This window comes from Pelophylax lessonae (genome assembly GCF_965119305.1).
Source record: "Pelophylax lessonae genome assembly, chromosome: 12".
Taxonomy (NCBI): domain Eukaryota; kingdom Metazoa; phylum Chordata; class Amphibia; order Anura; family Ranidae; genus Pelophylax; species Pelophylax lessonae.
Window position 1 is genome coordinate 90,299,084 of NC_138779.1, and position 26,930 is coordinate 90,326,013.

The 26,930-nt window shown below is 38.6% G+C and overlaps 1 protein-coding gene across 2 annotated transcripts in view; it reads left to right on the forward strand.

Moving 5' to 3' along the window:
* TMEM240 (transmembrane protein 240) overlaps positions 1–5,116 on the forward strand; it is a 146,872-nt gene extending 141,756 nt beyond the window's left edge. For both annotated transcript variants that reach the window (XM_082274201.1, XM_082274202.1), the window contains exon 4: positions 4,679–5,116. In XM_082274201.1, the coding sequence (XP_082130327.1) occupies positions 4,679–4,827 (149 nt within the window). In that variant the 3' untranslated portion in view covers positions 4,828–5,116. The remainder of the gene's footprint in view (positions 1–4,678) is intronic.
* The last annotated feature ends 21,814 nt before the right edge of the window (positions 5,117–26,930 follow it).

The following is a 26,930-nucleotide window of genomic DNA, read 5'->3' on the forward strand; positions in this document are numbered from 1 at the left end:
TTGGCCTGTCACAGTATATACAGCACAGGAGCAGGTACGGACCTTACATTACAAATCCTTTCAATACAGCAGTTGACCTAAAAATTTTATAATCTCCTCCTGAGAATAATGAAGATGGTGCAGCCAGTACATTACAGATATAATATATGAAAATGTGAAATTTTGGTTTTATAGCAGTCATTTAACTATCAGAACTACGTTAACAGTTTGCTGTTATATGACAAGTGTGGCTTTGAATGACACGGCGTTATAAGAAAAACAAAATCTATAATTATTATTTCACTGAGGATCCAGCTGGCTATAACTCGAGGTATGTTCTCTCACCCCGTTTTCTGAGAATTTCATCTGCAGGAAGCTCTGGTAACAACGGGGGCTGTCAGCTTTACGGTTTGGTGTGAAATGAGAAATAAGACAATGGATAATGAATTGAGTGGGTAAAGGCAGGGTGTAAGTAGGGACATGTTTCAAAGTATTCAAGTGTCTCATGACTGTCAGTATTGTGCACCTGGGGGGGTCCATTAAACATTAAAATTACCATCCTCCTTGTAAGGGCGCGCATAAGAATTATCACAGCATGATGCTAAGCTTTGTCTTTTAATGAAAATTGTCATATTTAAAAACAAAATAGGAATGACAGTGGAGGTCAAAGTGAAGGTTGTGTTACAAAATACTGGGACCTTTGTCTCAATTTACTTCTATCACTATAAGTGGTTCAGCAACGGATATTGAGCAATCTTAAAGTGACATTGTTGTTGCCCCCCCAATTAATTCCCCAAAGCAATCCAGTAAAAGTCATATACTCTTGTCTCCTATGGCCCTTGCCTCCTATCTTCTCCTTCACTGTGGTTCCTTCCTCTGGCACCTACGTTACTATAAGGCATAACAGTGACATAGAAATGAAGGCGGGCCAAATAGGCAACTGACAATCACTGAATTATGAATGCTAAAGAATCTGATGGAGGCTGCAGCATTCCAGTGGATAAAATATAGAAGATACAAACACTGGAGAGGTGTGTATAACATTTCTTCCAATACATGGAACTGCTGGTTTGGGGAAATCTTGAGGGCAATGGAAGAGAAAGTGAGAGGAACATGGATACTACCATTATTGAAATCTCCTTGTGAAAAATGTCCGTTTTCCAGCTTTACAGCTCTGAGTTACTAATCCAGAACAAGCTTGCAGATAAGAATTTCTGACTTTTCTCCCACATTCCTGACTTACATTGTTAATCTGGTTAAAAAAAAGATACAAGTCAATCCAGTTCAACCAACACTTACTTGTTCAAGGTTAGCAGCTCAGAATGTACTGAAGCTAATACAGAAACCTTGGAACCAGGCAACTAACTTTGTTTAATGTATTTTAGCAGGGGCAGTGCCCATATTTTCCTCACAATATATTTATTGAACTCTGCAAAGAAACACTTGCGAACCATTCATAAATATTCATTCTGAGCATAAAGGTTTACCAGCTTACAAGTGCACATAGCAAACAATAATGAATTATAACTGGGCAATCTGGTCAGTAGCCTAAGGCCTAATCTCACCAGATGTTTTTACATTTGGAATCAGTGACTTAATTATGGCCATCAGCAGAAAAATAGTAAGGGTGGAGTGCGGTACTTAAAGTGGTGGTAAACCTCAGTCATGAAATCTGAAACAAAGCACATATTGTATATCTGTAGTGTTTACTTGCCTATCACCGAAGCTTTAAGTGTAATTTCTCTCTGGTGCTTCGTTCCTTTCGTATCAGCAGGAGTCACTTCTAAGACCTATCACCAAAGCTTTAAGTGTCGTTTCTCTCTGGTGCTTCGTTCCTCTGGTATCAGCAGGAGTCACTTCTAAGACATTTTCCAGAGAAATAAAATACATTTGTGATGGGGGAGAGGACAGAGCACATAGCTTGTCTATTCAGAACACAGCTCTGCATGTTCCTTTATTCCTGTGCAGTGTGTGGAAAGGGGTGGGGGTGACCTTTTCCTCCAATCAACTCTCACACACTGTAACTGCAGCTTCCCAACCCCCTCTCCTCTGCTCCTTGTAGATGCAGAAGGATTTTAGCACAGATTTGCACTTTTGAATGAATGTAGAGAAGAGAGGGCTGCAGATAAACAGGTAAAATGTATGTAGAAGGATTTGTTTTAATCTCTGTGTATCACCTGAAGCTATTCACTTCACTGGGTATATTAGAGTGTTTACAATCATTTTAATGTATGTTCGAATACACTAGAACATATGTTTTGATTTTTTTAGATATTTTAAATATTAAAAAGTGAAAAAAAGGTAATGATTTTTCTCTATATGGTCATCATGTAGCCAGCTCTTGTAATTTTCTGTTGCCTAAAGTTGCTTAAAACAAGACACTTTAACAAGCAAAAACAAGCCCACAGTTAATCCTCTGCGTAATACCTGAGCAGGTCTGCACCATGAAAAAAAAAACCTAGCTTGCCCTCAGTGGGAGCTTTTCTATTTTCCCATATGCAAGCTGTTTTTTAAGAATTGGTTCACAAAAGGATGGACACAGATACAAAACATTCAATAGTGTATTTGAATGTGTGAAATGCCTATATTTATGGATTTTAGTTCAAATATTACTTTATTCAGTTTTTTGTATTAGGCATCACAATTAAAGCAAAGATAAAAACAATGCAAAACATTAGGGGGTAAAACAAGAAAAAGAAGTAAAGAAGGGTAGGGGAGTAGGAGAAAGAGAGAGAAGCAGAAACGAGGTAGGGCAATGGTCAGTCTGCCATAAATCCCATTTTCCGGTCTTTGCTATGGAACAGGTGCAGCAGGTGATAGATGGCTAGGTGGAAGCTACTTTCCCAGATAAAGGAGTAGGAATATTTCCATTGTCCACCTATCAGAGCCTTAAAAGCATTGGAATCTCTTTGTGCTATCCAGCAGGTCCAAGCTTGATGGGACACTTTGGGGTCATTCATGTCCCTGGCGACCAGGATCTTGATGAACATACAGGTGCATCTCATAAAATTATAATATCATCAAAAAGTTAATTTTATTTCAGTAATTCAATTCAAAAAGTGAAACTCATATTTTATATGGATGCGTTACACACAGAGTGATAGATTTCAAGAATTTCTTTCTTTCAATTTTGATGATTATGGCTTACAGCTAGTGAAAACTTTTCAGTAAGCCAACATTTCTGTAATAAAAATCCTTTTTTTATTGGTCTTATGTCATATTCTAATTTTATGAGATACTGCATTTGGGGTTTTCACTAGCTGTAAGCCTTAAGCTTCAAAATTAAAAGAAAGAAATGCTTGAAATATATCACTCTGTGTGTAATGCATCTATATAAATAATATGAGTTTCACTTTTTAAATTGAATTACTGAAATAAATTAGCTTTTTGGTGATGTTCTAATTTTATGAAATGCACCTGTAATATCATGTAATATTTGTGCCCATTCCCATTTTGGGGATTTTACTAAATTCTCAGTTTAAAGCAACATATTTTTTTTCATAGGACTGGAGTTTTTACTGAAAGAGACCTTGTCACTTTGCCTATTCAGTAAGGAGACAAAGTATATTTAACCTCCCTGGCGGTATGATTCTTTTTCGGATTTTAGGTGCTGAAAGCGGTACCATTATTTTGCATGTCATTCTTGAGAATGAGCAGCCCAAACCAACTATTTACATTTTTTTTTTTTTTTTACTGTGCGTTCTTCTTTATAACATCTCGGGTATGATAAAGTTTGAGACACAAAATCATAAATTATAATATAATAAAAAACTATAAAAAAAGTTAAAGTATGTATGTATATATATATATATATATATATATATACTGTATATATATATATATATACATATATACATATAAAATATATATATATATGTATGTGTGTGTGTGTATATATATATATATATATATATATATATATACGTATATACATATATATATATATATATATATATATATATATATATATATATATATATATATATATATACATACATAAAAGGTACAGTAAAACTGCAGGAAAGGGCACTGGGGGGCAATGTAATGTGAATTTATTTTATTTTGAATGGTATCAGTGTGTTTGGTGTGTTTTACATTTGAATTTGCCGCCGGTTCCACCCCCCTGCGAACGTCACGTCGCAGGAGACGGAAGGCGGGGCACGGAGAGGATCGGGTAGAAGATCCGCCGCCGCATACCGCTGAGATACATCGCTGGATCCCGGTGACAAGATAAGTAACCTCTTTTACAGGATCCAGCGATGCTTCTGGCGGTACCCCGAGTGTGGCTCGGGGTTACCGCTTTTGGCTCTGAAATTTAACCCCGAGCCACGCTCGGGAATACCGCTGAGGAGGTTAAAACCAACCCTTAACTTTCTTATACCTGCCTTCACAGAGATATCCCACCACTCTGTTCCTCTTCAGTCATAACCCTGTGTAAGCCCTATGTTAGATTGTGTTGGAGCTTGCACAGGGTTGACTTATGGATCCCCCACATGACGGTATAGCACCAGGGGTAAGTGGTAAAGCTGAGTATACTTAGGTAAAGAGTGGGCTTTAAAAAGATACTGTCACTTTGCCCGTGTAGGGAAGTGTCTCTTTGTACACCACGCAGTAAAACATGTTTTTTTAATACAGTTATCAAAATACATTATTAGATAATAAATACTCACTATTCTCCAATCTTTCTTTTTCTTTGCAGACAACTCTTGGTCATGGATTCCTAAGTTTTGTAACTTAAGGGATTTTGGAAAACGTCACCCGCGGCAGTACGACGATACCAGCGGAAACATGGTTCACATCAAGCAGAAGCTCTACCACAATGGCCACCCGAGTCCTAGACATCTTTAAGGGGGCCACCCACAGACAGTATCCTCTACATTTAGGGGATATATAGAACTCTTCTTTCCTATTGAGGAAAAAGAAAAAAAAAAACAATGTGAATTCATTTTCCGAAACGGGAAGACAGTAGGAAAACAGTTTTATTTCCTTCAGGCCTTTTTTTGCTCCTGCCCTTATCTGGTAGGGGAAGTACTCCACATAGAAAGAGCAAGGGAAATCTTGGACCTCGGTACATGTCTCTTGGCATCTGATTTTAGTGCTGAACTTCTGTAAATATGTAAAAAAACGACAACAAAAATTATAAAAACAAAAAAAAGACGTGTCTCTGAAAATTTCAAAAAGTGTAAGGTGTGGAAACCTCAAGACTTACTCTACCTTTTATGTGTGTCTGTAGTGTTGGGGGAGTGGAGGATTTGAGTGTCAACTCTTGCTAAGTGTCATGTATTGTAAGATTTGGTATGGGCACATGTAGAAAAAAAAAAAAAACATAACTTGTCCTTAAAGTCACAGTTCCGTAGGTGAATGATTGAGTCTATTTGTGCCAAATTTAGGAACATACAATCAAGACCTTACCTCTGCTGATGATGCAATGGTCTTCATTGAATTGTCCTTCCCCATTAACCTCGTCTTACTGTTTGCTTGTAAGCAGTGCCAAAAGCAGCTTTTTTTTTAAAAGTGCAGCTCCACTTGTCTAAAAATAGTATTTTTTACAGATCATTTTTATTTTCTCCCTGGACATATACTTTGTTGTGAAATATTCAACTAGTTTTCTATGTTTCAAGATATGTAAGAAAAATGTAAAAAAAAAAAAAAAAAAAGTTGTGCTTAATGTTACAATGTCTGACCGTTTATCTGTGGTCTTAATGTGAGGGCAGTTTTTAAACTAAACTTCCAACATGAAATATAAAATATACAGATAAAAAAGAGAGTTCTAAAATAAGAGTGAAATTATATAAAAAAATTCCTTTTTTTTTTAAAATGCATTCACATAAAATGGCTTGAATGAAGAAAAATTTGAAACCACCTTTAAAATATGCTTTAAAAACTAAAAACTCAGTTTTAGTTTTACAGTGTATTATGAAATCTAAGTGAAATGGTTAGTCTTGCAAAATTTTAAACTTCCATAATTAAAAAATATTTTTGAATGAATCTGATAATAAACATGGCTGATTGTTTTCCAGATTTATAGAAAAGAAAAAAAAAAAGTTAATACTTGTGTATTAAAATAGTAAATGTACAGAATATTAACAAAAGAAAATAAAAAGTAGTCGACACCTTTCTATTAAAATATTAGATGCACCAAAATTTCAAGAAATTCCAAATTTGAAAATGAATTTATTATAGCATACTGCTCCAAATTATGCAAAAAAAAAACCCTTACCCGACAACAATTTTTTGAAAAATAAAAATTGTTTCTATTGTGCTTACTTGCCTACTCCCTTTTTTATATCGTATAAACATAATTATAACTTTCTTTTCATAAATCTTAACATGGATCTTTATTTTAAACTAAAAATGGACCCCCTCTTTCAGTGTCATTGTGTTACATTATCTCTCTCTCCCTTTCCAAATGCCCCATCTAAGGAAAGATTCTGACACCTGAGACATTGTGGTGATTACAAGGTGGAAATGTCTCTGTGCCAAAAAAAAAATAAATGGGGAGGATTGCATTTAGAAAGGCTACCCCATTTGCATAATATGGAATAAAAAAAAGCCAAATTTTTAAAAATGTGTGTATGTGTGTGTATGTATGTATATATAAATATATATATATATATATATACACACACACGTGTCTGTGTTTCTTATTATTTGGGGAAGACAAACCCATTTAATAATATGGCATTTAAAAAAATGAGTTATATAAAATATATATATATATATATTTACAAAAAAATTGTAATCTTGTAGTTCCATATTATTTAGATATATATTCACACACACACACATACATTTTTATGCCTAATAATTTAAGGAGTGGGACTGCATCTTTTAAAAAATTGCCTGCTGTGGCTACCATCACAGGCTGTCATGTCCAAAGAATTGGCAAGTGGTTACAGACCTAGCTTCTGTTTCAGTTACAGGAACCTGCACAATCCAACCATACAGTTGTCAACACTTTTTGTTCTGTGTTTATCCCTGCAATTATGTTTGTTGTACTTTTTTCTGTAAGGTCATAAAATGTTATAAAAATGATGACAATGATAATGAACAAGATGGTGACGGCAGTAATGGAACTGCATGGGAATGTGGCAGAGCTCCATAAGACTTGCATGAAATTTTCTCTGTTATTCTGAACATTATTTTCCATTTTTCATTGTCTTTGATTTCCTCTCATAAGTTTCGTTGGTGTTGCCTAGCTGGGTATATAAATTACGCTGAGATGTTTTGAAGGTCTGCTTGTGGTCTCCTTAAAAGGAGTGCAATGTATGTATATTTATTTGTGTATCTTCCATTGCATATGCCTAGTTTTAGTGCACTTCAACAGATTTATTAATTGTTTGCTTTTAACTGTACTGAAGAATATATATATATATTTTTTTGTTTGTGGTGAAAGCTGAAGCCATATTTAGATATGTTAAATTAGGATTTTTACATTGTTGCATTTTAGTCCTAGCCAAGGTACAAAATTAAGCTACTTTTCATTGAAAGCACTTTATTTTAAACACAACATCAAACCTCTTATATTCATCCATTCTGAAATCTAAGGGGTCTGAAGTATAAACCGTATCCATTGCTGTGTGCTGGAGGACAAAGTGGTTTTTGTGGGGTGAACTCCTACTGAGATTTTTAATGTATATCTAAAGCCAAGAATATAAAAATTGGCTTGCAGAAGGGAATAATTAAGGCCTGGTTCACACCTATGCAGGTTGCAGTTTGCATATTCCAGGTGCATTTTGCTTTTTTCAATACACGTTTTTGATTAATTGAAGTCTATGGAACCAAAAAACAGAAAAAAAATCCCTGGTCCTTTCCATAACATGCACAGATGTGAACTTGACCCATGTCCCATGTGAACGTGACCCATAGGAAACCATGTTAAATGGGCTGTAGTGTGTTTCTGCAAAACAGAAAACGCACTAAAAAATGCATAGGTGTAAACCAGGCCTCAAACCCCTGTTACAGTTTTTTTTTTTTTTTTCCATAAGAGCAATTTCCCTTTACTTTCTGATCTGTAGACACAACATTAAGAAAAAGGATATCTCCTCAAAATTAGGGAAATTCCTATTTGTACAGTTTTTACTGGAACCAGTGTCATCATTGGAAGAATTCCCCACTATTCCTGTTTTGGTGGCAACTGAAAATTGTGATTTTCCCTCACTTTCCTTTCCGGAGACAGTAGTTACCAGGACAAATAATGAAAGTGACTCTCCTTGGGGGGGGGGGGAGGGGGCACAGACAGCAATACAAACCTGACAGGGCATCCGACCCCTCGGCACATCTAAATTAAGGAAAATGTCTTGGTTTTAGATACACTAGGGGTTGATTTACTAAAACTGGAGAGTGCAAAATCTGGTGCAGCTCTGCATGGTAGCCAATCAGCTTCTAACTTCAGCTTGTTCAATCAAGCTTTGACAAAAAAAAAAAAACCCTGGAAGCTGATTGGTTTCTTTGCAGAGTTGCACCAGATTTTGCACTCTCCAGATTTAGGTAATCAACCCCATTTGGGTTCAGTAGATGTTCACAAAATTCTTAGTGAACGGCCTGGCTTAATCAAAAATCCTTTGCATGCACGCGCACACACATGCAATGGCAGCCAAAATCTAAAACTGGAATCATTGGTTGTTGTGAGCATAACTGACAGCTATTAGAACACTTTTATAAATAGCGTATGTCTTATTTATAAAAGAATACAAAGGAAAAACTGTGCTAGTTGCCAAATATCCCTGATTTTTCAGGGACAGTTTTAAATGTTTGTCACTGGAGATGGCTGTGATTTGGGGAAGTGTTCGACTGCAAACTGAAATCCCCCTTTTGCAGAATGCCAGATATTTATTATTTCTTAAAGTTTCCTGTTATTTTTTTATTTTTTTCCTGTCACTACTGTGTGAACGAGAATGGTTCATGTAATAGGATCCATAAGCAAGGCACTGAGAATTGGACTGTGTAGTAGGGTCCTAAAATGCAAAAAAAAAAAAATGTTTTATATTTCAGTTCAATAAACATATCATAAGGTATTATTTTCTGTGGTCATCAGTCCCTATTGTGCACAACAAGCATAGATACAATCTTCATTAGCAGAGTGTCTTTGGAAAAATACTTTAAATTGTTGACAACTAAAGTATACTTAACTGGTGAGAAGTAAGAGGATGGACAACCAGCGCTTCCTTCATTCATTGTGTTTTAATGCACCTTTTAGGCTACATTAGATGGGAGGGGCAATACAAATCGATGCTTGATTGACATTTTTACCGCCCAGGGGCAAGTTAACATTACCAGTGGACACGTTTGTACACATTTTTTGTATGTTTTTTTTTTTTTGTAAAAATGTTATACTGCATTTTGGCAGGTTGCATGGCAGCCAAAGTTTCCCTATATACAATAAGTAAAAGGGACTGTGTCACAACCACAATGCAACTGTGTTTTTATGGTTGCAGAGCGGTGAGGTTTCCCTGCTATCTGTCTTACCTCCCTCTGTCGGTTATAAAACACTAACCTGGCTCCATGTCTCCTCTCCTCATCTGAGGGCAGCAAAGCCATAGGCTCCTGCTGCCATCAGTCAAACTCCTGTGAGGAAAGAGCAGGGGCATGGTTTACCAGTGCCGTGTAGGTCTATAGATGCACACAGCCTGGATCAGGACCTAGTGCAGGGGGTCTCCAAACTATGGCCCTCCAGTTGTTTCTGGAACTACAATTCCCACCATGCCTAGTTATATCTGTGAATGTCAGAGTTTTACAATGCTTCATGGGAACTGTATTTCCGCAACAGCTGGAGGGCCATAGTTTGGAGATCCCTTACCTAGTGGGAGCATGTATACATGGTTGCCTCCTTAGCATCCAGGTTGCTTCTGGGGGGGGGGGGCACCTGAAGGAGGGAAGAGCTTGTAAGAAAACATTCTGTGCAATATCGTTGCCCAGAGCAAATAAGTGTGACAACTTTTTTTATTACAAAAAATGTGCCTTTAGTATCACTTTAAATTACAACATAGCTTGTGTAGCAATTGTATATTTTATATTATTATTCTTTTTTGTTAGTTACCCTTTAAATGTCCATTCATATGCAGGGGAATTTAAAAAAAAAAGAACTTTACTGTTTAAAGTAAAAATAGGTTTACTTCACTTTACGCTTTATTGCATCAGGCCTTAGGACTGGTGTACAGAGAGTATATGTGTGATTGAGCATGTTTGAGTGAGCACATCACGGGTAGAGCAGCCTAATCATTTCAGTGGGCTGCCCTACCTGTGAGAAACTCAGTAAGAGAAATCCCGCCCTTTATAAATCACACTCCACTGAACCACATGGTGCTGCGGCACCATGCAGTTTGGCACGCATGAAAACGCGAAGGGGTGCCGTTAATCCTTAATGACACCCCTAAGTGTCTGATAAAGTGTAAAACATCTCTCTGCGGATCGGGAATGGGTGTGATTTTGTGCACATTCTACAGCTGCAAAGATGTGAACTTAGCCTATATTCTAACATTCCCCTGCTGACTTATCCACCTTCAAAAACAAGTCAACAGTGGCAGCTTTATTTCTTTTTTAGGCTGGGTTCATATTGGTGCGATGGAAGACATTGCATGTGATTCGCACCGCACTGCAGTGCAAATCACATGCGATGTCTGTGCGATGCAAATTCAGCCATACAGATTGTATGGCTAGATTTGCATCGCATTCCGATTAAACTCATGCAGCACCCTTTCTTGGGTCCGCACCAAAATCGGATTACATAGGTGTTCTGAATCGACAGTTCGCACTGTGATATGCAAACTGATCTGGGGGTGTCACTAACTTTGTTTTGACACTCCCAGTGGTTCGCATTTGGCTGTGTGAACTGCCTGTGATTTGGGTGCGATGCGGGAATCCGTAGTGGATTCACAGGGTTTCCCACATTGCACCAATGTGAACCGAGCCTTACTCTTAACAGATTCCTTTCAAAGAATGTTCTGGAGGACCATAAGGTCAGTCTAGCATAGTTCTATACTGTATTTTCTTCAGGAATAAAGGGAGTGGCACACCACAGAAAGGTCTTTTTGACAGTAAAATTCTGTCTATTATTAAAGTGTAACTAGGAAAATTTATAGTAAGATAATTTTTTTTTTCCAAAGCAAACATTGATCATTGGGTCTGTCTATTCTAATAAGAAAGCCCAGTACAGTCTGCCAGATTTTATATGTTCAATAGTCTAGTACAATCTTCCTTTAGATTTACCTTGAAAAAAAGAAAAAAAAAGTTCCCCACAGGGTGTGACTATAACGACCTACAGGTAGAAGTCAAACAAGTATGTTGTAAAGGAGTAATAAAAAATATATATTTTTATTAAATAATTTATTAAAATATCATGCTATTACATTGTGATATCTTCGATATTTTAATGAGTTATTTAATAAAAAAATATATTTTTTAATACTCCTTTACAACATACTTATTTGACTTATACCTGTAGGTCGTTATAGTCCCACCCTGTGGGGAACTTTTTTCTCTTTTTTTCTCGTATATCAGAGATGAGACCTACTCTGCAATCCAAACCCACATCCCCCCCATTTTCCCTTTTCCGTTTAGATTTACCGTGAACTATGTAGTGCAAGGAATTGAAAGTTGTTTAGTTTGACCTCATGTTATATGATTTTTGGTAAATCTAAAGGAAAATTGTACAAGGATATTGAACATGTATGGCCATCAGACAGTCCTGTCTCTGAATTAAAGATTAGGAGATGTGTGTCTTTTCGCTACGTTATCCCCCAGTGCGTGTAATCTGATCGTTCCTGCTATTTAGATCTATTTGCAGCTGTTGAAAAGGCACCTAGAGAGTCCCCATTGTTGCACACAACTTTGCACATTTTAAGTGTGTTTCCCTGAAAATAAAAAAAAAAGTCCAGAAAAACATGTTACACAGGTAATAATGGTAAAAATAGCTTTTATGACTCTTTTCACAAATGGTTTGATAGCCTCAGGTTTATGAAACCAGGATCAAATGAAACGGGAGTAATATAGGAGCTGATGCCCAGAGCAACCACGGTTTTCCTCTTTTAGCTACAATTTGTCACTGCTCCAGTTGGGTTTGTAGGTGTGGCTACACATTGGTAAGATTTAAAGGTGCATAAATGATTCGTAGATAAAAATACAATTTATTTATTGGATAAAATGCTTCAAAATGTAATGAACATTAAGATATGACAATACCATTAAAGAGAAAAAAAGTAAAGTTGCAGATACAATAATTGCACTGGTGTGATATTTATTATTACTGATTATTTTTATTGTTTTATCTGTACCTACAGTAACTTCAACAATTGTCCTTCCCAAACACCTCATTGGAACTCACAATTACCATGAACTAGCTGTACCTTAAAGTGGAAATTTGCTCTCTGTAACAACTTTTCACAAAATTTGTCTGCCCCCCGAAAAAAAAAATATTTTTTAAGGGGGTGGAGTACAGAAATACCTTTTTATGGGGACCCCTTCCAGCACTTATTTCTGAGCTAGAGCAGAATAATGTGAACAGTTGCCCTTTTTCTTCAGGGGATACTGTATCAGTTGTGGATGTTTTTAACTGATTCATGACAAATGTTCCCATACATGTGTAATAATATCTCTCACCCACAGGTGGTTTAGTGAGCTCTGACATCATATGTAAAGATGGCTGCCGCAAATCCAATTGACCATGTGGTTTTGGGGGAAGTGCAACCATATGTTGCTGACCTCACTCACAAAATGACCTGTAAGTGGTCAAGAGGAATGATTACATCCTGTGGGTGGTCTCTGGTATACAGGACTATAAAAAAAAGTCCATACCATGTGGAACTGTCTGTTTTTTGGAGCTGTGGAAAGACCAAGCATGCAGTCAGGATTTCTTATTGTCCTGTTCCTCCAGCTATCCAGTGTAAGCTTTTGACATTCAACTACCAGAGCTAAGTATTATTGGATATTTTGGAATATTGGGAACAGGAGTGTATGTTTAAGTCATGGTATTTTGTGTAATGTTTATGGTAAATGTTGTGTAAGAAGCTTTATGTATTTTGATGTATGTTAATTTTAAATATTCACTAGATATTTTAGTGGCTATCCAGTACACCTTCATTATAAATTTTCATTTTCCCACATTTGATACAACTGTCGTAGTTCAGCAGGATACTGCATGGTCACTAAATATAGAATATTTGGATGAAATATTGTGTTATAGAGCGTGTATGAGTATTATTCATCGAATTGCTGCTGGAGTCAGCAGTTTAGTGAATAAGCCCTATGCACAATCACTTTGAGCCAGGACAATACATAAAGATTGTGTTTGTTGTTTTTGCTTTTGTGTTCCCCCTGAGAGTAGAGATGCATATTCTGTTAAAAAAAAGCAAGAGAGCGAGAGGGAAGGAATCAGCTTCTAGGTATGGGGCGATTCCAACATGGATCTGTTCTGGGTACTGGAAACCCATTGCAGAGTAATTGATCAAATATGCTGCTCCAATCTATCCAGATGCAGGTTTTGCGTTTAGATTTGAGCGTATATTCTAATAAGGAGCGATAAGCCACTGCCACTACTGGGTGGTTAGTTGTGCAGGCCCTTTGCCGTGAGGTGCAGAAGAATGAAGTGCTTGAGAAAGAGTTGCAGGAATTAAAAGAGATGTTGGTTATGACCAAAGAATATATGCAAATTAATGCAAATCGAGCAGCTGCCCTAGAGGAGAAGTGTAAAGTGAGAGTGATGATTGCAGATCCCACATGGAATCCTGAAGACATGTTCCAGTCTTCAGATGAAGAGAATGTGTCCTATTTGGATGAGTGTCAGGCACGTCCAATAATCACACTGAAGAGAAAAAGGAAAGTAACTTGTGAGCATGATGGAGAAAATGGTTTGCAGAAAAGTGCTCATGATGAACTGAATGAAGTGGTAAAGGGGTATACCCAAACAGAGCTCAAGGAACAGCTTGCAGAGGTGACCGAGTGTTTGAAAGACACTGCAAGCAAGGCAAATGATTTAGGAAATAGCGCATTTAAAGTTAAACCTGCAGTGGCTTTGAAGTGTGTTCAAGTTCCTGTAGGCAGAGCTGAAGATTTGAATGAGCGTTGTGCAGCCCTCATAAACAAGTCTAATGATGCCCTAACAAAGGACAAAGGCCCTAAACTTGTAAGCAAAAGTAGGATATGTGGCGCTGTTGCTTCCTATAAGCGGGAAGCTGAGGATCTGATCAGCTATGGCCGAGTTGATTCAGCTGAAAGTAAGGCAAGGCCTATGGTCTCCAGAAGAAACATGTGGACTGATTTACTTAAGGCGGGGGTCCCTAGAGAGGAAATAAATGAGATTCCTACACCAGCTTTGTTTAAGAGGTGGAAACAAGTGGTTGGGAATGGTAGATTCAGCCATATTAAGTGTTTTTACTGTCATAGAATGGGGCATTTTGCTAGATACTGCAATGCTGTGAAGATTGGACAACAGCAGGCTAGTGTTTGCAGGACAGCATGAAGAGACATGCAAGTTTATTCGTTTCATTGGAAGTCAATGCCTTTCCGTAAAAGTGTTACAAGGCAACAGTGGGTACCCTACAACAGTTTTGCAGTTAAAAATGGGCAGATTGAGAAATGTGAGCAGTGAGCTATGTTTTTTGGCACAGGTGGAAGGAACATATAATCTGCTTTGTCTCTTACTCTTTTAAGGTACTGAGCATCGAGAGGTGGAGCAGGCAGAGCAGATGACCAAGCCAGATGGGATGGGGCAGACCAGAAGTTCGGATGAGAGCCTGAGGAAGATGCGGATGATTTCCTGATGGTGGCTGAATTGGAGTGGACTTTCATTTGAGCATTTCTTTATGACCAGGAGGAGGACAAGGGACTTTCATCATTTGGGATTTTCTTTCCACAGACTGCCAAGGACATTGCTAACCTTGCTCAAAGTAATGTTGCAGCTTCCAGGCACTTTGTCTGATTGCCCAGAACATACGGGAGTCAAAAGGGAGAAAGGCCTTAAGAGCTATTGAGAATTCTATAAAATTAAGAGGTGGAATGTGTTGCTATAGATATTTGATGATTTGTTTTTGTTAGATTCTGTGTTAGGAAGCTATGTTCCTCCCGCCATTGATATGCAAAAAAACCAGTCCAATTGGTTTAGGAGCTATACAGAGGGACAAGAAGTATGGGGAGGTGCTGTTTATGACTTTTGAAATAAGAATGTGTTCAGACAAAGGAGAGTTGTTATTGGAACACAAAAGGAACAACATGCCTGCTTTAGACTTGAGGATTTTGGAGATAGCAGTCCATCTCCATAATAGAAGTTGAGTAACTGTTTAGGATATTTATTGCATACACATTGTACATGCTTAAGAGTATTAGCTTGGGCATGTTGTAGGCATATTTTTGTAACTATGAATTGTGTGATGTGTATAGGGAAAAAAAAAGCATTGAGGTAAGGTAGGCCCCTACAAGAAGTAGAAATGTATGTAATTGTATTGTAATTATTGCCTATGTATGGGATCAACAGGTGGATTGTATCAGTTGTGGATATTTTTTTAATTGATTCATGACGAATGTTCCCATACATGTGTAATAATATTGCTCACCCACAGGTGGTTTAGTGAGCTTTGACGTCGTGTGTAAAGATGGCTGCCGCATATCCAATTGACCATGTGGTTTTGGGGGAAGTGCAACCATCTGTTGCTAACCTCACTAACAAAATGACCTGTGAGTGGTCAAGAGGAATGATTACATCCTGTGGGTGGTCTCTGGTATACAGGACTATAAAAAAAGTCCATAGCATGAGGAACTGTCTGTTTTTTGTAGCTGTGGAAAGACCTAGCATGTAGCCAGGATTTCCTATTGTCCTGTTCCTACAGCTATCCAGTGTAAGCTGTTGACATTCAACTACCAGAGCTAAGTATTATTTGATATTTTGGGATATTGGAAATAGGAGTGTATGTTTTAAGTTGTGGTATTTTGTGTAATGTTTATGGTAAATTTTATGTGTAAGAAGCTTTATGTATTTTGATGTCCAGTAAAGTTTTGAATTATGTTTTTTATCAAAACTGCTCTTGGTGTGTCTGTTCATTTTAAATATTCACTAGATGTTTCAGTGGCTATCCAGTATACCTTCATTATAAATTTTGTTGTTCCAACATTTGATACAGCTACCCACATCATGGGTCCCAGGGAGCCACAGGTACACTGCTGTGCCGTGTCATCGGGGAACATCTTTCTATTCATGTTTTTTTCAGCTTCCCCTGATGACGTGGCGTGACGCATACATCCACCGCACAATTTTGAAGCAGCAGCTTGCCCCTGTGGTGACGTCAAAAGAATATGGTGGCATAGGACCAGGGATGTTCATACAAAAAGGTTGATCCCTTGGCAACATCACTAGTTTTGTGATTTTGCTTTTAGATAACAGTCTTGGTATACAGGGGAGGGGAAAAAAAGGAAAGGGGAAGAGAACGTCCTCTTTAAGGAACAATATGTCTGGCAATAATTTTTTTGAATTGATATTAATAATATTTCAAAATGCCACAAAAATCTAAATTCAGCTGATCCATACAATAAGGCCTTAAGTGAAATAAGACTGTATTGTTGATTGTCAAATCGTAAATAATAAAAATCCTGCATGCTTTAAAAAACAGACCCTGAAACAGAAAGGTTGCTCTGCTGAAACAGTGGAGTCCATATACCATTTTATCTACAGGCTAAAGTCTCTGTAATACCCAACTGGTGGGTGCTTCTATGCCAGCAGAGTATCTAAAGAATCATTGCCCCCAAGTGGAATCCGATGACTCTTACACAGTGGGGATGACTTACTGATATGCCTATATGAACGTACATTAGTCCTGCATGAACAAACAAGTCTTATACTCACTGAATTATGTAGGCACCCGTGATGTGTATGTGTGTCTAGATTACAATGTACTGCATGTACACATACACTATATTGTCAAAAGATTGGGACGCTTGCCTTTACACGCACATGAACTTTAATGGCATCCCAGTCTGTAGGGTTCAATATTGAGTTGGCCCCCACCCTCTGGAAGAATGGCCAAACATTCCCATAGACATACTTCTAAACCTTGTACACACTTCTAAACCTTGTCGTCAGCCTACCCAGAAGAGTTGAAGCTGTTATTGCTGCAAAGGGTGAGCCAACTCAATATTGAACCCTATGGACTAAGACTGGAATGCTATTAAAGTCTGTGTGGCTGTAAAGGCAGGCATCCCCATACTTTTAACAATATAGTGTACGGTAGTTTACAAGTGAGATTTGCTATGGAATGAACACTACAGCATTTAAATGTGTACCAGCTAAATCTTTGAGTTTGGGTAATGCATGGTAAAATCCATGATTTACTGTGTGTTACCCACTTTACCAATGAAACTGTGTAAAAATTGCCATACCTATACTTCAACATTATTATTGCTTGACAATAACAAGAGAATTACAAAGCCCATGTTATCCCAGACTTACAGGGAAACATTGGTTCAGATGCTAGGTATTACCCTAAAACTACTGGAAGGCCTGGCTTCTGTTTTCCTAAAATAGCTATTTAAAAAGTATCATAATTAATATCTAAAAAAATATATACAAAACATAATTTTATAAAGAAGAAGGTGATGGTAAAAATATACTAGCAGATCTAGTATACTTTAGTATAGTTTATGGTAAATACTGTACATTTTACTTTTCTTTTTACCCTTGGATTGGTATTCAAGTAATTATTTCTGTCACTGCATTTGAACATGAACTCCAGCCAACAATGATTGCTTTGGGTGGAATTGATCAGGTGTTGATCCTCATCAGGTTTTCCCTGTAGTCTATGAACCCTTTTGGGGCTCTCCATAGATTTATCTTCAGATTCCTAGATAGCGTGGCTAAGATACACGATATTGTCCAAAGTATTGGGACGTCTGCTTTTACACGCACATCAAATTTAATGGCATCCCAGTCTTAGTCCGTAAGGTTCAATATTGAGTTGGCCCATCCTTTAAAGCTATAATAGCTTTAACTCTTCTGGGAAGGCTGTTCAAAAGGTTTAGAATTGTGTCTATGGGAATGTTTGAGCATTCTTCCAGAAGCCTATTTGTGAGGTCAGGCACTGATGGTAAATGAGAAAGCCTGGCTCACAGTCTTCACTCTAATTCATCCCAAAGGTGTTCCATAGAGTTAAGGGTCAGGACTCTGTGCAGGCCAGTGAAGTTCCTCCACCCCAAACTAGCTCATTTGTGCCTTTATACCTTGCTTTGTGCACTGGTGCGCAGTCATGTTGGAACAGGAAGGGGCCATCCTCAAACTGTTCTCACAAAGTTGGGAGCATGAAAATGTCTAAAATGTCTTGGTATGCTGATGTCTTAAGAGTTCCCTTCACTGGAACTAAGGGGCCAAACCAACCCCTGAAAAACAACCCCACATCCTAATTCCCCTCCACCAAATGATTTGGACCAGTGCACAAAGCAAGGTCCATAAAGACATGGATGAGCAAGTTTGGGATGGAGGAACTTGACTGGTCCCGATAGAACACCTTTGGAATGAATTAGAGTGGAGATATTGAGCCAGGACTTCTTGTTCACATCAGTGCCTGACCTCACAAATGCGCTTCTGGAAGAATAATCAAACATTCCCATAGACACACTCCTAAACCTTGTGGACAGCCTTCCCAGAAGAGCTGGGCCAACTCAATCTTGACACAAAAAAGATTTACCAGTCCATGCGCGGATCCTAAACTTGAGTTTCCAGGCTGGGGATACCTTAAGATGTGGCTGACGGTGATAGATGTATGGTGGGGCGTGGCAGCTCTCCTAAACCTCCATTGGGACATGGGAAAGAAAACTGTATAGATAACAAAGGACAGAGCGCACAACTGCCCTAGCATAACACCGTTTTACTAAAATTAAACAAAGCCATAAAATGTTACTCACAAGCGTGTATAAAAGTCATGCAGAGCATGGTGTTATGCTATGGCGGTTGTGCGCTCCGTCCTTTGTTTTCTATACGACTCAATCTTGAACCTGGGATGTCATTAAAGTTCATGTGTGTGTAAAGCCAGGCGTCCCAAGACTTTTGACAACATAGTGTATGTCTTACTGCATTAGGAAACTCCACTGAGAGAAAAGCGGTCTGCATTAAGAGGGGTTTTGTTCTCTAAAGCTGAACCCCAGGTACAAAAAGTATTTATTTAGATTTACTCCTTAATAGCTGCAAAAGCACAAAATGCCTTTGAAAACCCAGATATCTCCTTGTAAAAGTAACAGTGACATCATCAGTGTGCTGTACATAGCCTGGGCAGAGAGCAGAGCTGTGGGAGGGGCCCAACAGTTCCACCCACTACAGGCTGCCTGCAAAAAACGATTGGAGCAGCAGAGACAAGACCAGTCCCCCGGAACAAGAAGAGAGAGAAGCAGTAACCGATCTTTATTACAGGAAGCTTGCACACTGGAGAAAATTGGAGAGAGTTTAAGACAACAAGAGAATACACCAAATGGAGTGGAGTAAAGCCTCGTACACACGCAACGATTGTTGGCCGTGAATTTTCGGCCAATATCCGATCGGCCGATTGTCGGCTTGTTAGTATGATGCTTCCGACAACTGCCTATTTTCGGCCGAAAAAAATCTGGTGTGCATGCTATAAAATTTTTGTTGGCCGTCAACAGAACGGCCGATTGTTCGTCAGTCAGTATAGATTTCGGCAGACAAAAATCAGATGAGCAAGACTGGGCATGCTCAGAGAAGAAAAACCAGCACATGACATCCCTTCTGAAGTTGGTTGTTGTTGGCCGAAAATATTTGTGTGCAGTCTAGAGAACATTTCAACCAACACAACAACACTGGACAAAAGACGGCCGATCGGTCGGCCAACAATCGTTGCGTGTGTACGAGGTTTAAGAGAGAAAGTAAACCAATAGATAAGGGTGGGGGGGGGGGGCTAATAGGGGGGAAAAAGGGAAGGGAGAAATCTATAATACTGGAAATTTGAAGTTTTTACTGTATGAAATGTATCTGTATGTTCTGTTCTTTTTTGAAAATAATAAATAAATTAAAAAAAAAAAATACACAAAGAACACCAATATTCAAGTAAGAACTTATATGACTCTTGTATTTATACAATATTTGCCTAGCCCAGAGTTCAGCTTTAATAAAGAAGCACAACAGGCAATGATGATTTACTAAGTGCAACAGTCTATAGCAACCAATCATAATTCCGTATACTGTAGTGAGATAAACACAGATTCTGATTGGTTATTACAGACTGTAGCATTCAGCCTTAGTAGATAAACAATTACAGAGAAACCTTTAAAACTGATTTTAAAAAAATGAAGATTGTCCCCTTCCTCTACCTCCTTTATATAATGTTATATGATTATGTAGTGCAGGATGCTAGGGTGACAATAAAGGGTGCAGCAAATTCACATTGCTCTATCACACAAGGCACAGTATTTCAGCCTGGAGTGACATATAGGATAAGACATAAGTGAATGGGCACTTTCTGAAAAGATGCTGCATATGTTGACAAGCTGCAGAGGAAGCAGGACCATCGTTACCATGACAACAGTCTCAGCCAATCACTGCGGACATCTGCTATGCAACATAAGGCTCTGCGCACTGCATTCTGATTTCCAGTCACAATCCGGTATGAGAAAGCATTTTTGCTGCATTCCTGTTTCATACAGCACTGTGATGTATCTTTATCTGTTTCCAGCCCAAAATTCTCCATTGCCTTCAACTGTCACATCTGTTTCATAATATGGAATTGTTTGGCTCCATAGTTATTCCACAACAGGGATGAGTGGAGTCATTTCATCAAAATAGACTTTGATGTGAAATTTCTGTCTGTGAAATTTCACCGAAGCACAAATTCATAATTTCGCTTGTTAAGCTGCAGTAGGGTTCCTGGGTTAGAATCATGGCTATCTGCATGGAGTTTACACATCTTCCCTATCTTGTGTGGCTTTCTTCCAGGTACTCTGCTTTCCTACCATACTCCAAAGACATGCTGGCTTATGGCTTAGATGGCTTATTATCGAAACTGGTTCTAGCATGCGTGCATGGGTCTAAAATCCCAACTGCAGCCTCCTATGGCAAACCCTCGTAACACTCTGTTGAGTGGCTAATGCAGCTTTGGCATGTATTTAAAGCATGGGGCCACAAGAAAAAAAAGTGAGGTTCCAATATCTGAAATGCACCAAAAGATTGCAGTGTGGTGATGTTGGTAGTAAGGAACAGGGATAAGTTGGGTTCGGTCTGAAGCTAGAAATTAGCTGTATTGATGGGCCAGTGAGCTGCAGGTAGGAAATTCCTTGCCCCACAGCTGAATGTATACAAAAACGCTGGGATGTTCGTGACATTGTTGACCTAATATGGCCATATTTGGTCAATGATGTCATGAGTATCCCTGCCCCTTTGTTAATGTAAAGCTACAGGGCTGAATATTTGCCATCCACAGCTCAATGACAGCTTTGCGCAGGTGTGGAAGGAAAAGTGAGACCCGCTTGGTTAAAATAATTTACTTGAAAAAAATACACCCTACTACTAATTTTCTTATTATTTAGAGTTATTTAGAGTATATTAATTAATTCATTATTTTTTTTTACTGTTGCGGGTGTGATTTACTTAATTTCATTTTCTTTGTACTTAGTTTTTTGTGTATTTTATTGTTATTCATATACTATATTTTTTATTTGACTGTTTTTGCTGTTCTTTTAACTTCTCTGATAAAAAAAGTAAAACATTAGGCTTTTTTTTTTTTGGTACAAGGACAAGTTTGGAATAGTTAAAAGAAGCTTCCATATCCCTCTGGAACATTTTTAAGCCCACTGCAACCTTCAAAGCCTAAAAAAAACACCTTATTAATGTGAATGTACAATATACTGTATGTGTAAAGTGCTGTGTAAATTGACAGCACTATATAAGTACGTGTAATAAATATTTTAGCCTACCCCAGTGCATTTGGCAACGAATTTTAGTAAAAATCTAGAAAATTAAAACTCAGAAATGTCACGCATCCCTATTCCACGATAGAGAGGTTTGCTGTTATTTGTATAATACTTGAGAACATTGCTAAAGAAAGCTTAACAGGTCAACTCACAAAACATATATACAGCATCTCACTTTTGGGAGAGTACCGTTTTGGTTGAACTTCCCATTGGCTTCTTTATTTATGAATGGCAATATATGCATACCAGACCTAAGTGGCCTCTCGCCTGCAGCAACAAAAATGAAACACTCCCATCCTAATGTTTTTGTTTTAACTTATATTTTGTAGGCAATCCAACAAGGTTCATGAGATTTCTGTTCAAGTCCAGGAGTAGTCCAAGTCTCACAGTAGAATCCATACATGAATCATTGGGTGTTTAGGCCCCCCAACTGGTACTGCTGGTTCTGGCTGGTACTGCTGGTTCTAGCTGGTACTGCTGGCTCTGGCTGGTACCGCTGGCTCTGGCTGATACCTCTGGTTCTGGCTGGTACTGCTGGTTCTAGCTGGTAATGCTGGCTCTGACTGGTATTGCTGGTTCTAGCTGGTACTGCAGGTTCTAGCTGTTACCGCTGGTTCTGGCTGGTACTGCTGGTTCTAGCTGGTAATGCTGGCTCTGACTGGTACTGCTGGTTCTAGCTGTTACTGCTGGCTCTAGCTGGTACTGCTGGTTCTGGCTGGTACTGCTGGCTCTGGCTGGTACTGCTGGCTCTGGCTGGTATTGCTGGTTCTAGCTGGTACTGCTGGATCTAGCTGGTACTGCTGGCTCTGGCTGGTACTGCTGATTCTGGCTGGTACTGCTGGCTCTGGCTGGTACTGCTGTGTGTGCTGCTGGTGGGAAATGCTGGCTAGGAGAAGGAGAAGTGTAGCGGCAGCGGCGCCGCGCTGGAGGAAGAGGCGATGTTTCACCCAGTCAGTTCTGGATGGCCATCACTGGTATCATACTACAGTTTTTGTAGTAGCACTACCAAGCACCTTACTCTGATTATATCTACAACACCTGTACCATCATCTTTTATTTTATGATAAATTGGTTATATCACTCTAGTTTTACCTCATCTATTAGTGTCACCTAATTATTATTGTAGGATTGGCACTGCAGTCACGTTATAATATTTGCAAAAGCACCACTTAAGCACCTTATACAGAGACCCTGTTTACAGCACTGAAGTAACTTTTAATTACTTTGTGTATATCACCATAATCCTACTATACCTGTGTATTATATATACAATTTATTGACCTACTGTTATATGTATTGGATGAGCGCAGCTTCACTATTGTATTGTACACTGCAGAGTGCATGCGCATCATGGGAAATGTAGTTCCAAAACATCTGGGGTGCCAAGGTTCACGATCACTGATCTAAGAGATCACTTGAAGTGCTTGTCTGTCAGCTGTCTGATTTTACATTCCATCTACCAGCTTCTGAGTTTGTAAAACAAACAGAAACATAGCCTCATATTTAATGTGAATTTAAACACCTGTACGATTTTGTCGTTTGACATTCTTATGTACTGTCAGCATTTGAGAGGCAGCATGTGAAGTCGGGAAGTTGAGAGTACAACTGTCAAACTACAGGTATGCCATGACACCCATCAATCAAGTTTAAGTTACAGAGGGTGTAGATGGGAGGCGCTGCGTGCTCTGTTGTTCAATTTAATGGATTGGAATATATTCCATTTTTGTAGAGAGCAGTGGTTTTGGACATGAAGGGGCCTTGAGAGGCACCTTTAGTGGGATTAAGTGGGATTGAGAAGTTAGGAATAGACAGGAGTTCCACAGCAGTGGTTTCAGAGTCAGAAATAATTTTTTTTTTTTAATCGTAAACAGGATAAAAAAAAAAAAAACAACACATCAGTTCCCTGAGAACTGCGCATGTACCTCTTAGTAAGCAGAAAGAATAACAGTGACTTGACACTTGTGGATAGAGCCTGGTGATTTGTGCTTCCAATGCCTTGAATTATTGCTAAGTGATACAAGAAGTAATGAATAACTACTCATCAGTTCCAAACTCCTCTCTCTTGGTCTTTAGGCTGCATTCACACTTGAGCGTAGCGTTTTCGAGCGTTTTTTTACCGCGATTTTACCGCGATTTTCGGGCGTTTTTTTCCACTAGCGTCCTAGAGCAATATAGAAACGGATTGGATTATTCATAGTGCATCTAGCCAAAACTGAAATATATGAATGTGGAATTCAATCCAAAGCTTCTTACAGTTAGCATAGGATGTCGGAGGATACAGTCTTGTGGTTTTTATTGCTGGGTTCCTGTTGAAAAACTGTCCCTATTGTCTGTTTTTCTTGGATAGGAAAAGACGTATAATCCCATCATCAACTGTTTTCCAGTCCAATGCAGAGACCTGTCCCGATGACAAGGGTGAATACTTTGACTCACTTTGGGGAGATTTTCTCTTGCTTCCTGTTGTGTCACAGGGACAGAAATAGAAGGTTTAACCACTCTATCCAAAGCGAAAAAATGTTTTAACATGGAATTCCCCTGAATCCACCATCACAAATCCACCAGAACTCCAAAAGAACCACAGAAACAAAAAGTTCCCATTTTAGTAGGATGACACCAATCAAATATTTAAAACTTATCATTTATAGGAAAGTTAAAATTGATTAATATTTTTGTGTTATTGATGATCTGTGTGTACAAGGGAAAAAGCTTCTTGATTTTTGTAAGGAAAAAATATGTTATCCAATAAAAAATAATATAGCAGGACAAACTGGGAGTAATTGCAGAATTGCACCAGGGCAATATTTTTAGAACAGATGAAGGGAAAGGTTGTTGCTCCCAATCTCTCTCTGTAATGCCGCTGTCAGGGCACTCAAGTGCATGTAAGTACCGGGGTACCCGGAGAGAAGAGGACACATACCAGGCCAAGTAGTGCAGAAAAGTATATTGATGTATGAGTTCTGAGAAGATAATACAAAGTCTGTATACACAGCCGCACCGGCCTGGCAACACTTACAGAGAACTGTGCAGAGGATGCCTGTACATACTGCTGATACCCGACAGCATCTAACAGAGAAGGTGGCTGGAAGCCAGATAGCAACAAGGCCCAGTTGTCCCAGGAGACAACTGGGAGCCAGAAATCCTGCTGATTGATAGAGGATCAAATACAAACCCAATTCCAAAAAAGTTGGGACACTGTACAAATTGTGAGTAAAAAAGGAATGGACTAATTTACAAATCTCATTAACTTATATTTTATTCAAAATATAATATAGATAACATATCAAATGTTGAAAGTGAGACATTTTGAAATGTCATGCCTAATATTGGCTCAGTTTGGATTTCATGAAAGCTACACATTCCAAAAAAGTTGGGACAGGAAAAGTTAAATGTACCAATTTGCAACTTATTAGGTCAATTGGCAACATGATTGGGTATAAAAAGAGCCTCTCAGAGTGGCAGTGTCTCTCAGAAGTCAAGATGTGCAGAGGATCACCAATTCCCCCAATGCTGCGGCGAAAAATAGTGGAGCAATATCAGAAAGGGGTTTCTCAGAGAAAAATTGCAAAGAGTTTGAAGTTATCATCATCTACAGTGCATAATATCATCCAAAGATTCAGAGAATCTGGAACAATCTCTGTGCGTAAGGGTCAAAGCCGGAAAACCATATTGGATGCCCATGATCTTTGGGCCCTTAGACGGCACTCCATCACATACAGGAATGCTACTGTAATGGAAATCACAACATGGGCTCAGGAATACTTCCAGAAAATATTGTCAGTGAACACAATCCACCTTGCCATTCGCCGTTGCCGGCTAAAACTCTATAGCCCAAAAAATAAGCCATATCTAAACATGATCCATAAGTGCAGGCGTTTTCTCTGGTCCAAGGCTCATTTAAAATGGACTGTGGCAAAGTGGAAAACTGTTCTGTGGTCAGACAAATCAAAATTTGAAGTTCTTTTTGGAAATCTGAGACGACATGTCATCCGGACTAAAGAGGACAAGGACAACCCAAGTTGTTCTCAGAGCTCAGTTCAGAAGCCTGCATCTCTGATGGTATGGGGTTGCATGAGTGCGTGCGGCATGGGCAGCTTACACATCTGGAAAGGCGCCATCAATGCTGAAAGGTATATCCAAGTTCTAGAACAACATATGCTCCCATCTAGACGTCGTCTCTTTCAGGGAAGACCTTGCATTTTCCAACATGACAATACCAGACCACATACTGCATCAATTACAACATCATGGCTGTGTAGAAGAAGGATCCGGGTACTGAAATGGCCAGCCTGCAGTCCAGATCTTTCACCCATAGAAAACATTTGGCGCATCATAAAGAGGAAGATGCGACAAAGAAGACCTAAGACAGTTGAGCAACTAAAAACCTGTATTAGACAAGAATGGGACAACATTCCTATTCCTAAACTTGGGCAACTTGTCTCCTCAGTCACCAGACGTTTGCAGACTGTTATAAAATGAAGAGGGGATGCCACTCAATGGTAAACATGGCCTTGCCCCAACTTTTTTGAGATGTGTTGATACCATGAAATTTAAAATCAACTTATTTTTCCCTTAAAAGTATACATTTTCTCAGTTTAAACATTTGATATGTCATCTATGTTGTATTCTGAATAAAATATTGAAATTTGAAACTTCCACATCATTGCATTCTGTTTTTATTCACAATTTGTACAGTGTCCCAACTTTTTTGGGATCATGTTTGTACTTATTTCACTTATTAAAATTCAAATCAGTTTATAACTTTTTTTGAAATGTGGTTTTCTGGATATTTTTGTTGTTATGCTGTCTCTCATTGTTAAAACAAACCTACCATTAAAATTATAGACTGATCATTTCTTTGTTAGTGGGAAAACGTACACAATCAGCAGAAGATCAAATACCTTTTTCCCTCACTGTATATATTCTATTTATTACCACTACCCACACCAAAGATGGCCGCAGAGGTCAACCACGGTAGCGGCATCCAATTAGGTAGCGACTCTCCTGATAGGCCCCAGAGAAACATGGGTTCCCTTGCCCTGCTCTCTCTCCCTGCATGGCGG